The sequence below is a fragment of the Hyaena hyaena genome, unplaced genomic scaffold (assembly GCF_003009895.1).
Source record: "Hyaena hyaena isolate Hyena2069 unplaced genomic scaffold, ASM300989v1 scaffold_1018, whole genome shotgun sequence".
NCBI lineage: Eukaryota > Metazoa > Chordata > Mammalia > Carnivora > Hyaenidae > Hyaena > Hyaena hyaena.
The window spans coordinates 258,652-275,194 of NW_024081650.1; the positions used below are offsets into that span (position 1 = coordinate 258,652).

Below are 16,543 nucleotides of genomic sequence, written 5' to 3' on the forward strand. Positions count from 1 at the left end.
ATAGATTGCTTTGGGTAGTATCAACATTTTAACAATATTTATTCTTCCAATTCGTGAGCATGGAATGTTTTCCCATTTCTTTGTGTCTTCTTCAATTTCTTTCATAACACAGATCTTTTACCTCTTTGGTTAGGTTTATTCCTAGTTATTTTATGATTTTCAGTGAAACTGTATATGGGATCTATTCCTTGATTTATCTTTCTGCGGCTTCATTATTGGTGCATAGAAATGCAACCGATTTCTGCGTCAATTTTATATCCTACAACTTGTCGAATTCACATATCAGTTCCAGCAGGTTTTGTTTTGGGGGGAGTCTTGTGTTTTCCGCATGCACTATCATGTTGTCTGCAAAAAGTAAAAGTTTGACTTCTTCCTTGCTGATTCAGATGCCTTTTATTTGTTTTTGTTGTCCTGTAGCTGAGGCTAGGACTTCCAATACTATGTTAAACAACATTGGTAAGAGTGGACATCCTGTTGTGTTCCTCTCCAGTGCTAATCAGAAACTCTGGCTTGAAGCTATGGATGGGAAAGAATCAGTAAGAGTTTAGAGCATATTGTTCTAGAGGTGCATGGGTGGCTGTCGATTAAATGTCTGACATCAGCTCAGGTCATGATTTCATGGTTTGTGGATTCAAGCCCACATCAGGCTCTGTGCCTACAGCTCAGAGCCTGGAGCCTTCTTCAAATTCTGTGTCTCCCACTCTCTCTGCCCCTCCCCTGCTGGCACTCTATTTCTCTCTCCCAAAAATAACAAATGTTAAAAAAAATTTTAAAAATATCTTTAAAATGTTTGATATGTAGCACTTTTTGAATCAATATGTAGTACTACAATTGAAAATCTATCCCAAGCCAAATATAGTCATTCACATAATATAACCATTTTAATATTTTTCTGATAAGAGTTTTTTTAATGATTCCCCATAACATATCAACTTGCTATATTATTGAATTATAAAATATATTAAGCCTACCAAATTAATAAAAATAAATAAGTAAATACCTATATATCACTCAATTTTTAATTGATATAATTTTTCATATTTTCTTCATTTTTCTAAGGATTAAGATATTAACAGATATTTTGAAGCTTTTGAAATGTTCTTTCCCTAAACCCATTAGATTAATTTATCATAAAATTTCCTTGTCTCTTTTTCTTAAATCAGGTATTCATTCTTGACAAACCTTCCAAACTACCACTGATGTTATTTCAGGTTATCTTCCCCAAACTACATATTGTCATTCAGAATAATATAGAGTTTCATAGTGTTAAATGGCTAACAGGACTAATATATAATACAGTATCTTTGATTCTGAGGGATATCTGGAATATTAAAAAAAAGCAAAAGAAAAACTTTACTGTATTTCATTCATATATGAAGGAAAGATTGAATTCTAATACTAGTCCTGTATTAAATTTCTGGAGTAAGGGTAAGTGTACTTGTAGTCTACAAGTAAGAATGTGAGAGCTTCCTTTTGAATAATAATCAGGGTTGCTTCTAGTTGGATTCTTTCATAATTAGAAGAATTATCGCTTAAGTAATAATTGCCTACGTACTACTGAAAATGGAGATACATCCTTTCCTTCCTTCCTTCATGTTTATTGCTCCTTCTTGAGGTTTCTCATTTCTGATACAGAGACCATTTGAATAACAAAAGAAGAAACAGCGAGCCTTGAACATTTTTTAAAGATTTAATAAGATATGTAGAAGAATTTCAGAAGTCAGAAATATTAATGTTTCGACAGGTCATGACATATATATTGCAGGTTGTTCTTCCAGCTTCAGTGGCTATGTACTGATTATAAGAATTGTGTTTGAGCTATTGGGTGCCTTATTAGTTGCATATAAGTCTCAATTTTGATGAATCACTTTCCTTGCCTTCACCAGCTCACAATAAACTCTTGAATTTTGTTCATTGCTATATAGTACTGAGTAGGAAAGATAGTTACATGCTGAAGTATTGTAATATATCTTCTAATTTAGGTGTTCTGCTTCTAACTTCTTTCCTTTGGAAAACATTTTTGTGTAATGACTCACAAAAGAATTCTAAAATGAATACATTTCTGTGGTAATTAGCTGGAGACTATTTTTGTAGGGTTGTTATTTATTTATTTATTTATTTTGGTAGAGAGCCTTTTCTTCAGATTTAAAAGGGTTATGTTAGTAAGCTAGTTTCTTTCCTACCTCCTCCTGCCCCTAGATTTACCCCATGTCTCTTGACAAAGAGAATAACTTTCTGGGCTACAGAATATGGGTTGTGCAGTGAAGTGCTATCCTACCCACCCCACAGACACACTTGAAGGCAGTAAGCCTTATTTTTTTTTCTGAAGAATTCCAAAATTCCTGAACGGTACCTTCTTTGGAAGTATAGAAACTTAGTCTGTGCCTTTAGTTACTGTAAAAACTGAAATCATCTATATCCTGTCTGAGGCAGGAATTGCTTTGGCTGATACCTGCCACTTACCTCTTTAGACCATCTTCCTCTTATGAGCATTTCCTTTTCTACCCAAACCTTGGTCTTTGAATGAGCAACCCCATACCAAGACTGTACTTCTCACACTATTTCCTCAGTTCACTAAATTGAATGAAACCTACAGCCAAAGAATATCTTCTGGTCACTGCCTGATTGTTCACCCTAAACCCAATTTCACACACACTTTATAAGGATATTTCTTAGAATATTCATTTTCATTTCTTTGTGTTTTTAGTTTGTTTGTTTTGGGAGTGTTTTTTGGTGGTTTGGGTTTTTGTTTGTTTACAATTAGGGACTGCTTTTATGGCTGCCAGCTAAAACTGTTCAAGAGTATCTAGCAGTGTCTACTATTTTTAGTCCTCCTTAAAACGTTAGGATTGAAGGATATAAAGATTCTCCTCCATTTGTAGTCTGACTTTATTTGGATGACTGAGATATTTACTGTTTAAAACAATTCAGTATGGTTTGGGTTTTTTTTGAAAATATTCATTTTAGTTTTATATTTCCCGTTATCTAGCATTTGTATTTTTTTAAGTATAAATGCAGGCATGTCATTTTAATCTGGGAAGTAGATGAAAAGCAAGGAAAATCAAGCTAAATCTGTGCTAAAAGAGCATAGTCCCAATGTACTGATCCCAGCAACATCATCCTTTTGCTAATTCAAAGTTAGAACACATATCTAGACATGATTTCTCACAGCTACTATTGGGGTAATTGGCTATAAATCCACCTAAACAACAGCAAATCTTTTTTTTTTTTTTTTTTTTAACAACAGCAAATCTTATTATCATCCTCATGATATCAAAGGATTTCCACCATTTCCTGTCTACTGACCTTTGTCCTCTATTTTCTCATTCAGTTCCCAGAAAGCTTTCCAGTTGCCATAAAACTTACATTTTAATATCCAATCTAATATCCTGCCTCTATGCAACAGGCCCAGCATTATCACATGAACACCTTGCATCATCCACAAAATAAAAAATACAATTTTTTTGCCAGTAATAAAAAAAAATAGGCCATGACAAAATAAACATTCATTTCAGAGCTTGATCCATAATTAGTATTCTATATTACTTTATTAGTCTGAAAGATTTACATATATGTTTACCTATTTGGTTTTTTTCCAAGTCAGTCTTTCATTCAGTTTACTTATTTTTGAGATAAAATCTTTATAAGTTCTTTCTGTGGGAAATTTTTAATGATAATTTCTTTTATCTGCTTAAAATATCTTTCTTTACCCTTCATTTTTGAAAGATGATTTTGGTGATTTAAAAATTTTAGGTTGACTTTTTTTCTCCAACTGTAAATATATTCATCTACTATCTTCTGGGAGTATCATTTTTTTTTTCTGAGAATTCTCCCATTGATCTATCTAACAGCTGTTTCTTTGAGGCAATATTTTATCTATATTTATATAAAATATTTTTATACTTGTTTCTCCAAATTCACTCTAACAACCAGTAATAAGTTAGTTTCATTTTTTCTACTTGTAAATCATGATTTCTAAATTTATGTCTTTTGTACATACCAGGAAGATTAACACCATCCCAGTATTCTTCAATATTGTTTCCCTCCACATTGTCTTTTTCTACCTCTAGAACACTTACTAGATATATATTAGTGCATTCTCTCTTCCAAATATCTTTATCCTATTTAATATTTCTCATATTGCTATCTATGCTATATTCTGTGTAATTTAGTCAGTTGTATCTTCAAATTTACCATCTCTTAATTTTAGTGGTGGTATTTTTTTAAACATCACACTTGTTTCTCTTATAAATTTGTTTAATTTGTCTTACTAGCTTTTCCCTTTGTTGTGTTCCCATTTTTTTTCATATAACTTTAATAAGTTGTAAACAAATTTGTCACAAATATTTGTATTCAGTAATTTCAAAGTCCCATAACTCTGAATCAAATTATGCCACTGTAGCATGATGGTTTTTTTAAAGCCATTATTATTTACAGAATTCCCCCATGATTGTAGAATAAATACTCCTTTATAGCAAATTTCAGTCTACCAGAGTTTTAAAAATTGGCTCTCGGTATTTCTGAATACTTAATAAGCTTTCATAGGCCATTGTGAGTGAGTTCCAGTTCCAGCTCCCTGCTTATTATCTCTGCAACTTCTCACTCATTGTGCCTTTTGTAATTTTGGATTATAAGTCATGTCTGGAACAGCTTAATTTTCCTCTCCTCTCCTCCCCTCCCCTCTCCTACCTTTCCCTTCCATTCCCTATTCTGTGTGGCCTTAAGGGAGTTTCTCTCCAAAGAATTCTTATTTTATTCTTCTAGGCACTTTAAGTATTTCATCAATGCTCTAGGATTCCTATACCATGCAAGTAGAATAATTTCAAGCTGCCAGTCTGTCTGAAGAAGGCCTTTAAGAGTGATTAAAGGAGAGCTGTTTTATACTGAACTAATAAGGATGAAACAGACAGGCTTTCTTCTCATGTCCCCTTTGTCAGTGGATAGAGATATTCTTCATTTTGGACTCCTTGATACTTTGCCGTCTTTTTGAGTTTAGCTATGCATTTAAAAGTGTGTTAGTTATATTTTATCTGGAGAAGGGATTTATAATTTTCTACATTGCCAGAAGAGAAGTTTATATAGAATTTTATGACAATTTCGTTCAAATATATGAACTCTGCTTTAAAATTTTGAAATTTGTCAGTAGGTTAAAAAAATGATTTTTATGGGGCACCTGGGTGGCTCAGTAGGTTGAGCGTCCGACTTCGTCTCAGGTCATGATCTCACGGTTCATGGGTTCGAGCCCTGCGTCAGGCTCTGTGCTGACAGCTAGCTCAGAGCCTGGAGCCTGTCTTCTAATTCTGGGACTCCCTCTCTCTGACCCTCCCCTGATCACACTGTCTCTCTCTCTCTCTCAAAAATAAATAAAACATTTAAAAATATAATTTTTATGAATATAATTGTCAAATTGGCTTACATAGAACACCCAGTGCTCGTCCCAGCAATGCCCATCATCATTTTCCCTCTCCTCCACTCCCCCATCCATCCTTAGTTTGTTTTCTGTATTTAATAGTTTCTTGTGGTTTGCCTCCCTCCCTCTCTGTATCTATTTTTCTCCCTCCCTTCCCCCATGGTCTTCTGTTCATAAAAAAGAATTTTTAAAACACCTCTGTAGGTGAGGGTATAGCATTATACAAGTATAAGGGTGTAGAGTCAGCCCAAGTAGGGTTTGATTTAAATTTCCCCACTAATAGCTGCAAGACCTCAGAACACAATGTAACCTTTATACATCTCTACTCTCTTTTCCATTAAGGTCACACAATGAGATGGGTGCTTGAGTGGCTCAGTTGGTTAAACGTCAGACTCTTGATTTTGGCTCAGGTAGTGATTTCACAGTTTGTGAGTTCAAGCCCACATTGGGCTCCTCCATGCTAACAGCACAGAGTCAGCTTAGGAGTATCTCTCCTTCTCATTCTGCCCCTCCCCCATGCACATGCACTTTCTGTTTCCTCTCAAAATAAATAAAACTTTGAATACAAAAAGGTTACATAATAAGAGTTATTATGAGAGCAAATTAAATGGTATCTCTAAAGTATATAGCACAGTGTCTGGCCTATAAACATGTTCAGTAAGTAGTAGCTTAAAATATCTTTTCTATCTTGGAGCCATTTATGTAAATATTGTTATTGGCAAAATAATATTTTTTAATGTAAAATATTTCTTGTAAAAGATTTAAATTACTTATTTGTAGGAACCATTAAAAAGCAATGCAGGTATCTTGAATTGCATCAATTTACAAAATTGTATTTAATTAAATTATTGAATATTACTATATTTATTTTCTCAAACTATTTTTCCCATGCAAATGTAATCTCAAGAGAAAATGTATATATTTTTACATGGTAAGAAATTTTTCTAAATGATTGAGAATATTTGTTATTTTTTTACCTTTGTGAAAGAATGTCCTACTTGTTTTTCTTTTCAGTTTTAAAAATTTTATTTAGTTATTTTTTTAAATGTTTTACTGTCAAGTTGGTTTCCATATAACACCCAGTGCTCATCCCAACAACTGCCCTCCTCCATGCCCGACACCCCCCTTCCCCTCTCTCCCACCCACATCAGTCCTCAGTTTGTTTTCAACATTCAAGAGTCTCTCATGGTTTGCCTCCTTCCCTCTCCACAACTATTTTTCCCCTTCTCCTCCCCCACGGTCCTCTGTTAAGTTCCTCCTAATCCACCTATACGTGCAAACATATGATATCTGTCCTTCTCTGCCTGACTTATTTCACTCAGCATAACACCCTCAAATTCCATCCATGTTGCTTCAAATGGCCAGAATTTATTCTTTCTCACTGCCGTGTAGTATTCCATGGCATAGATAAACCACATCTTCTTGATCCATTTGTCCGTTGATGGACACTTAGGCTCTTTCCATGTTTTGGCTACTGTTGAGAGTGCTGCAATGAACATTGAGGTACATGTGCTCCTATGCATCAACACTCCTGTATTCCTTGGGTAAATTCCTAGCAGTGCTATTGCTGGGTCATAGGGGAGTTCTATAGTTAATTTCCTGAGGAACCTCTACACTGTTTTCCAGAGGACCTGCACCAGTTTACATTCCCACCAACAGTGTAGGAGGGTGCCCATTTCTCCACATCCTCGCCAGCATCTAGAGTTCTCTGATTTGTTCATTGTAGCCACTCTGACTGGCATGAGGTGTTGTCTGATTTGTATTTCTCTGATGATGAAGGATGCTGAGCATCGATTCATGTGTCTGTTGGCCATCAGGATGTCCTTCTCTGAACAGAGAAGTGTCTGTTCATCTCTTCTGCCCATTACTTCATTGGATTATTTGTTTTGCAGGTGTGAAATTTGGTGAGTTCCTTATAGATTTTGATACTAGCCCTTTGTCTAATATGCTGTTGCGACTATCTTTTCCCATTCCATCAGTTGCCTATTAGTTTTATGGGTTATTTCCTTTGCTGTGCAGAAGCTTTATATCTTGATTAGGTCCCAATAGTTTAATTTTTGCTCTTGATTCCCTTGCCTTTGGGGATGTATCAAGTCAGAATTTGCTGCGGTTGAGGTCAAGGAGGTTATTTGCTGCTTTCTCCTCTAGGGTTTTGATGGTTTCCTGTCTCACATTCAGGTCCTTTATCCATGAGTTTATTTTTGTGTATGGTGTGAGAAAGTGATCGAGTTTCATTCTTCTGCATGATGCTGTCCAGTTCTCCCAGCACCATCTGTTAAAGAGGCTTTTTTCCATTGGATACTCTTTCATGCGTTGTCAAAGATTAGTTGGCCATACATTTGTGGGTCCAATTCTGAGTATTCTATTCCATTGGTCTCTGCGTCTGTTTTTGTGCCAAAACCACACAGTCTTGATGATTACAGCCTTGTAATAGAGGCAAAAGTCTGGGGTGGTGATGCCTTTCATTTTGGTTTTCTTCTTCAATATTACTTTGGCTATTCGGGGTCTTTTGTGGTTCCATACAAATTTTAGGATAGTTTGTTATAGCTTTGAGAAGAACACTGGTGCAATTTTGATTGGGATTGCCTTGAATGTATAGATGCTTTGGCTAGTAATGATATTTTAACAATATGTATTCTTCCGACATATGAGCATGAAATGTTTTTCCATTTCTTTGTGTCTTCAATTTCCTTCGTAAGTTTTCTATAGTTTTCAGCATACAGATCTTTTACATCTTTGGTTAGGTTTATTCCTATACCTATTTTATGTATTTTATAGTTTTTGGTGCAATTGTGAATGGGATAAGTTTCTTGATTGCTCTTTTTGTTGCTTCATTATTGGTATATAAAAATGCAACCGATATCTGTATGTTGGTTTTGTACCCTGAGACTTTGCTGAATTCATAGATCTGTTCTAGCAGAACTGCATGGAGTTGGGTTTGGGTGGAGTCTGTCAGATTTTTCATGTAGAGTATCATGTCATCTGCAAAAAGTGAAAGTTTGACTTCATCTTTGCCAATTCTGATGCCTTTTATTTCATTTAGAAAAACAGTGGTGAGAGTGGACATCCCTGTCATTGATTTTCTAAAAAAAAATTAATGTTTTTTTTTTTTTTTTCTGAGAGAGAGACAGCATGAGCAAGGGAGGGTTAGAGAGAGAGGGAGATACAGAATCTGAAGCAGGCTCCAGGCTCTGAGCTCGCTGTCAGCACAGAGCCCAGTGCGGGGCTTGAACCCACCACCGTGAGATCATGCCCTGAGCCGAAGTTGGACGCTTTACTGACTGAGCCACTCAGTCATTGATTGATTAGCAAATATTGAACAAACCCTGCAAGCCAGGAATGAATCCTACTTGATCATGGTGGATAATTCTTTTTATATGCTGTTGTATTCGATTTGCTAGTATTTTGTTGAGGATTTTTGCATCTGTATTCATCAGGGATATTGGCCTGTAGTTCTCTTTGTGTGCTGGGTCTCTGTCTGGTTTGGGAATCAAAGTGATGCTGGCTTTATAGAATGAGTCTGGAAGTTTTCCTTAATCCTAATAGTTTAAATTTGGTTTTGTTTCCCATGCTTCATGAGGCATATCTAGAAAGTATTTCTATGACTGATGTCAAAGAGATTATTGTGAATGCTCTTTTAGGAGTTTTATTGTTTCAAGTCTCACATTTAGCCCTTTAATCCATTTTGAGTTTATTTTTGTATACGATGTAATAAAGTGGTCCAGGTTTATTCTTTTGCATTAGCTGTACAGTTTTGTCAAACCATTTATTGAAATGACTGTCTTTTCCCCTATTGTGCCTTCTTTGTTTTAAATTAATTGCCATATAAATATGGGTTTATTTCTGGGCTCTCTATCTTGTTACATTGATCTATGTATCTGTTTTTGTGCCAATATCATACTGTTTTGATTTGTATAGCTTTGTAATAAAGTTTGAAATTCCAGGGCATGATACCTCCAACTTGTTCTTCTTCCTCAAGATTACTTCGGCTAATTAAGGTCCTTTGTGGCTCCATACAAATTTTACAATAATTTGTTCTATTTCTGTGAAAAATTCTCTAGGTATTTTGGTAGGGATTGCATTGAATCTAGATTTCTTTTTATAACATGGACATTTTAATGATGCTTATTCTTCCAAGCCATAAATATGGTATACATTTCCATTTGGGTTTTGTTTTGTTGTTGTTGTCATGTTGTTGTTGTTGTTGTTTTACATTTTATTTATTTTTGAGAGAGAGAGCATAAGTGGGGGATGGGCAGAGAGAGAAGGAGACACAAAATCCAAAGCAGGCTCCAGGCTGTAAGATGTCAACACAGAGCCTGACGCTGGGGCTTGAACCCACAAACTGTGAGATTATGACCTGAGCCAAAGTCAGAGGTTTAACCGACTGAGCCACCCAGGCGCCCCATGTTTTTGTCTTCTTCTGTTTCTTTCATCAGTGTTTTATAGCTTGGACATTTAGCAATATTAATTCTTCAAATCACAAGCATTAATTTTGTTTGTGCCATCATTTTCTTTGACAATCACCTATAATTTCAGAGTTCAGGCCTTTCATCTCTTTCATAAATTTATTCCTAAGTATTTTATTCTTTTTGATGGAATTATTTTTAACATTTCTCTTCCTGCTGCTTCATTACCAGCATATACAAATGTAACAGATTTCTGAATATTAATTTTGTATTCTAAAATTTTACTGAATTCATTTATTACTTCTAATAGTTTTCAGTGGAATCCTGAGAGTTTTCTATATACAGTATCATGTCATCTAAATTTGTGACAGTCTTACTTCTTTCTTACCCATTTGGATGCCTTTTGCTTCTTTTTCTTGTCTGATTGCTGTTGCTAGGATTACCAGTACTGTGTTGAATAACACTGATGAGACTAGACATTCTCATCTTGTTCCTGATCATAGAGGAAAGGTTCTGTGTTTTTCACCATTGGGTATGATGTTAGCTATGGGTTTCTCATATGTGGCCTTTATTAGATTGAAGCATATTCCCCTTAAACCTACTTTTTTGAGAGTTTTTAACATGAATGGATGTTGTATTCTGTCAGATGCTTTTTCTGCATCCACTGAGGTTGTCATATAGTTTTTATCCTTGGTTATTTGAAGTTATCCCTTTGATTGATTTGTGAATATTGATCTACTCTTGCATCTCTAGAATAAATCTCATTTGATTGTGGTGAATAAGTTTTAATGTATCCTTGAACTCTGTTTGCTAATATTTTGTTGAGAATTTTTGCATCTGTGTTCATCAGAGATATTGGCCTTTAGTTTTCTTTCCTTATAGTGCCTCTGTTTGGTTTTGGTATCAGGTTAATGCTGGCCTCATTGAATGAATTTGTAAGTTTTTCTTCCTCTTTAATTTTTTGGAATACTTTTAAAATAATAGATATTAAATTTTATTTAAATGTTTGGTAGAATTCATTGGCCATCTGGTCCTGGACTTTTGTTTGTTAGGAGCTTTTTAGACCACTTATTCAATTTCATTGCTAGTAATGTCTGTTCTACTTTTCTCTTTCTTCCTGATTCAGTTTGGGAGATTGTTTATGTTTCCAGATATTAATCCATTTCTGCTAGGTTGTCCAGTTTGTTGGCATATATTTTTGTAGCAGTCTTCTACTCTATTGTATTTCCATGGTGTCAATAGGTATTTCTCCCCTTTTATTTCTACTTATATTTATTTGAATCGTCTTTATTTTTCCTTGATGATTCTGGATAAAGTTTTAGAAATTTTGTTTACTTTCCTAAAAATCAGGTCTCAGCTTCATTGATCTTTTCTCTCCGTTTTTTTTGTCTGATTTTTTTTTTTTTTACTCTGCAACAATCTTTATTATTTCTTTTCTTCTAATAGCTTAGAGATCTGTTTGTTCTTTTTCTGGTTCCTTCAATTGTAAGGTTGTGTTGTTTACTTGTAATTTTTGTTTCCTGAGTCAAGTCTGTGCTGTATATGCTTTCCTCTTAGAACTTCTTTACATGCATGTTGGTCTTTAGTGTAATGCTTGGATTTTTTTCTTTTTTGTCTAGATCTGTCATGTTTTTTTTTTTTTATTTGTAAGGTTGCCATTGGTTTAAGATATAATCCAAAGATTTTGGATCATTCTGTTTTCATTTTCATTTATCTCTATGTATTTTTTAAAATTTCTTCTGTGATTTCTTGGATGACCTATAAATTGTTTAGCCTCCATGTGCTTGTGTTCTTTTCAGTTTTATCTTGTTACTGATTTCTAGTTCTATATTATTCTGGTCAGAAAAAATGTTTGATATTATTTCAGTCTTTTCAGATTTATTGAGAATTGTTTTGTGGTCTAGCATGTGATCTCTTCTGGAGAATATTCCATGTGTATTTGAAAAGTATGTGTATTCTGCTGTGTTTGGACGGACTCTTTTATGTATATCTATTAGGTCCATCTGGTCTGTGTGTCATTCAGAACCACTTTTTCTGTTGATTTTATGCCTAATGATTGATTGTCCTTTGATGTAAATGGAGTGCTATGTCCTCTAATGTTACTGTATTTCTGTCAATTTCTTCCTTTGAGTCTGTTAATATTTGCCTTATATATTTAGGTGCTCCTATTTTGGATGAATAGATATATATAATTTTTGCATCTTCTCACTGACAGGATTACTTTATGAAAATGAAGTGTCCTCCTTTGTCTTTGTTTTAAAGTCTATTTTGTCTGATATTGCTGCCCTGACTTTTTTTTAAACTCCATTTGCATGATACATGTTTTTTCTTTATGTTTGGTTTGTATATGTCTTTAGGTCTTATGTAAGTCTCTTCTAGCAGCATAGAGCTGGGTTTTTTTTTTTTTAATCCATTCATTCACCTTATATCTTTTGATTGGATAATTTAGTCCATTTATACTTATTGATAGGTATGTAATTTTTGCCATTTCATTCATTGTTTTCAGGTTGTTTTAGAGTTCTTTTCTGTTCCTTTCTTATCTTGTGTTTTGATGTCTGTCTTCAGTATAATGCTTGGATTTTTTTCTTTTTTGTATAGATCTGTCACGGTTTTTTTATTTGTAAGGTTACCATTGGTTTAAGATATAATATTAGAGCAGTCTACATTGAGTTGATGGTCACTTAAATTTGAACACATTTTATAAACACTAAATTATACTTCGTCACCCATGTCTTATGTAGATAATGCCATATATTACATGTTTTTGTGTATCCCTTGACTGATTGTTATAGATATATTATTTTACTACTTTTGTATTTTAGTCTTCATACTGATTTTACCAATGATTAATAACTTTTATATTATATTTGCTCATACCTATGAATTTTTTTCTTTCATAATTTTCTTCTAGCTATGACTTTTTCTTTCCACTCAAAAATTTCCTTCAACATTTCTTATAAGGCTAGTTTAGTGGTGATGAACTCCTTTAACTTTTGTTTGTCTAGGAAACACTTTATCTCTCCTTCAGTTCTGAATTATAATCTGCCAGTAGAATATTCTTGGTAGTAGGCCTTTCTCTTTCACTACTTTGAGTACATCATGCCATTCCCTACTGACTTGCAAAGTTTCTATTTGAAAATCAACTTATAGCTTTATGGAGTTTCCTTTGTATGTAACTGTTTTCTTTTCTCTTTCTACTTTAAAATTTTTGCTTTACCATTAATTTTCACCATTATAATGATCTATCTTGGTGTGGACTGCTTTGGGTTCATCTTGTTAGGGGATTTCTGTTCTCCTGGACTTGGGATGTGTTCTCTTGCTCAGATTAAGGAAATTTTCAGCTATTATTCATTCAAATAACTTTTCTGCAGCTTCTTTCTTTTGTTTCCTTCAATGATTATTATAATGCAAATATTATTATTCTTGATAATGCCACTAGGTTCCCTTAACTTCTTCTCATTTTTATTCCTTTTTCACTTTCCCATTAAGTCTGGTTGCTTTCCATTACATTGTCTTCCAGATCTCTGATCTGTTATTCTGCATCCTCTAATCTGTTATCGATTTCCTCTAGTGTATTTTTTATTTCAGTTATTGAATTTTTTATTTATGACTTGTTCTTTTTGTATTTTCCATCTCTTTGTTGAAGATCTAACAAATCATCCACACTCTTCTTAAGCCCAGTGAATATTTTTGAATTATTTTGAATATTTTGAATTATTTATCAAACATATTGGTTATTTTCATTTCATTTAGATGTTTTGCTGTGCTTTTTTCCTGTTCCTTCATTCAGGAGCTATTTCTCTATCTTGTCATTTTGTCTGTGTTTGTTTATGTATATTAGGTCACATATGTTTATTAAGTAATGGCCTGCTGAAGAAGAGGTCCTGTGGTGTCCTATAGCATAAACCATCCTGGTCACCAAAACCAAGTACTCCAGGGATACACCTGTAAGAGCTGTGTGTACCTTACTGTTGTAGCTGATCTGCAGTTACTTCCAGCCCAACCAGCTGCAATAACCTGCTCTGGGCACACTGGACAGTGTTTGGTCTCCATGCTTTTGAGGGTCTTGTCTGAGGTCATCATGGGCTCATTGGTGAATGGGGCCAGCATTCAGACCAAATGCCTACAATTAGCTACTCTGACACAGTTTCAGGTACATGGGGAGTAAAGCTTGTTTCCTGCACAGGTAGCCAAACGGCTGGGCTGCTGGGACTGTGGACATGCTGGTGTATGAAGTTATCTTCCCCCTGCTTTCCAGGGCCAGATAGATTGATGGATGCCTGTTAATGTAGGTGCGGTTAGATGGAGTGGGTCCACATGGAAACTCAGTGGTTGAATATACAGTTTTAGCAAGGTACATGGAGAATTGTTTACATTAGTTCCCACAAGAATGGGCATTTAGCCCACTGATTTTTAAAGCTTTTGAAGTTAAGCCATGCTGATATTGAAAGCCCAGTGTTATATGGACTCATCATCCTAGCACAGATGCCCAGTTCTGGTGGTGCCTAGTGTGGGGCCTGATCCTCTTGCTTTTCCATGCTTGTGATGTCCACCCCCATTTGTGGTTAGTCCCACCAAAGATTTAGTTCCCATCTGTGTCTCCACTCCTTCTACACTTTTCAATGTGCCCTTGTCTCCACGAACAACCGTGGAAGGTCTGTTCTGCCATTCTTCAGGTCATTTTCAGAGTTAGTTGAAAAGACATAGCTGTTACGTTGTTATGTCTTGGTATGTCTGTGGGACAAAATGAGTTCAGGGTCCCCCTAACCCATCATGTTTGTTTATTTATTTTGAGAGTGTGTAAGAGAGAGAGTGCACACGAGTGGAGCAGGGGCAGAGAGAGAGAGGAAGAGACAATCCCAAGCAGGCCTAATGCTGCCAGCATACTCAGCATAGGGCTCAAACCCACAAACCATAAGATCATGACCTGATCCAAAGCCAAGGGTCAGTTGCTTAACTGACTGAGCCACCCAAGTGCCCCTGTGTAATTAATTCTTTAATCCATGTCTGAGAACTCTAACATTTTATTTATTCCATTTCATCTTATTAGATTGATGCTAAGACTTCCTAAGCTATAATTCTAAGACTTAAGAAAAATAACAGTGTGCTGGAAGGTTTATTGATGTGTATTTACATGATATTTTCTTTTTTTTTTTCTTCTGTGTAGGTCGAAAGTTTAAAAAGTTTAACAAAGTCAGAGTTATGAGAGCATTGGATGCCGTTGCTCTCCCACAGACTGTGGGCATTCCAAATGAAAGCCAAGCCCTAAGCCAGCGAATTGCTTTTTCACCAAATCAAGACATACAGTTGATCCCTCCATTGATTAACCTGCTTATGAGCATTGAACCAGATGTGATCTATGCAGGACATGACAACACCAAACCTGATACCTCCAGTTCTTTGCTGACGAGTCTTAATCAGCTAGGCGAGAGACAACTTCTTTCAGTAGTCAAGTGGTCTAAATCACTGCCAGGTAATAATAATTTGTATATAATAGCATATAATCAAAATTTTACCATATTTGTTGTACTATTAAGATTGTTAAAGCCTATTCGGTAAATTAAGCATTGTGTAAACAGCATGTTACAATACGCATTTCAGCAATGCAAAATACATATCTAGGATCTTGAATAACATGCTTCTTGTCTAGGACCTTACTGTTTGCTATGGAAATACAAAAATCATAGATAAGACTTTGAGTCTTAATGATTCAAGAATTACATGCATGAAGCAATTAAGGAACACCATAAGTTTGTATGCTCAAGCACAGATATAGTAGTTCAGAGAAAGACAAATTTACCATCTTCTTAAAAATGTCTTTCTTTCTAAGTGCTAATTTAACCAAACTCAAATGGTTGAATATAAAACTGAATGTATCTATTCACATAATATATCAAAACAGTATTCAGAGTGCAGTGGGTGTTTAAAGTTATTTAAGAAACAAGTTATAAGCATATATAAATAATTTTGACATAGAACAATGAACTTCCTTCTGGTCACTATTTTTCCTAATTTATACTTAGATAAAGCAGATAACATTGAGAATTTGGGTTGTACCATTGTGAAGGGATTTAAGTCACTTTATTTATAAACTAATTTGCTTCCTTAGCATAGCTCCATAGGAGCCTAGAGGTTGAAAGAATTACAAAGATGCATTTTTCACTTGGCTAAATCTGAGTCTGCAGAGACAGGAGAACACATGGGTAGCCATTACTTGTGAAGGCATTAATCCCATAAGTAAAAATAAAGCAATTTTAAAAATTAACATTCTCTTCACACCAAAAATATCCTTATGCTTTTTTTAAACCAGTTTATTTTACTAGTATCTGATCAAGAATTGAACATATTATGCTATTTTGATCTACCAGGAAATTCAGCATCCTTTTTAAAAGAATTTTATTCTCAATTTGCCTTAATATATTTTTGTTATTATTTTACCTGAAAGGTTTGAAATGTTTGTTATTGAAAATTCAAGGCTATGTGAAACAGAAAGAAAAACAGATCCTGTTTGTTGAATCTTTTAAGAAATACGTTTTGAAAAAAATGATGAAATTCACTATTCTAATTGAGATAAAGTAATTTTACAGAAAAATGCAAATAATCAGGTTCTTATTAATGCCATTGCTACTCAAAGTTTTAGGTAATTTTTTTCCATTAGAAAATTTCTGCATTTTAAAAACTTACTGTAAAGTGGTTATCAAATTTGAAAGATCTTTATTAAATT

At 34.5% G+C, this 16,543-nt stretch overlaps 1 protein-coding gene across 2 annotated transcripts in view; it reads left to right on the forward strand.

The window, feature by feature from the left end:
* Nucleotides 1-16,543, forward strand: part of PGR (progesterone receptor) — an 83,769-nt gene that overhangs the window by 36,622 nt on the left and 30,604 nt on the right. The window contains exon 4 of one of the 2 annotated variants that reach the window (XM_039221798.1): nt 14,987-15,292. The exons of the other annotated variant lie outside the window; for it this stretch is intronic. Within the exon in view, the coding sequence (XP_039077729.1) occupies nt 14,987-15,292 (306 nt within the window). The remainder of the gene's footprint in view (nt 1-14,986; nt 15,293-16,543) is intronic. 2 annotated transcript variants of the gene reach the window in all.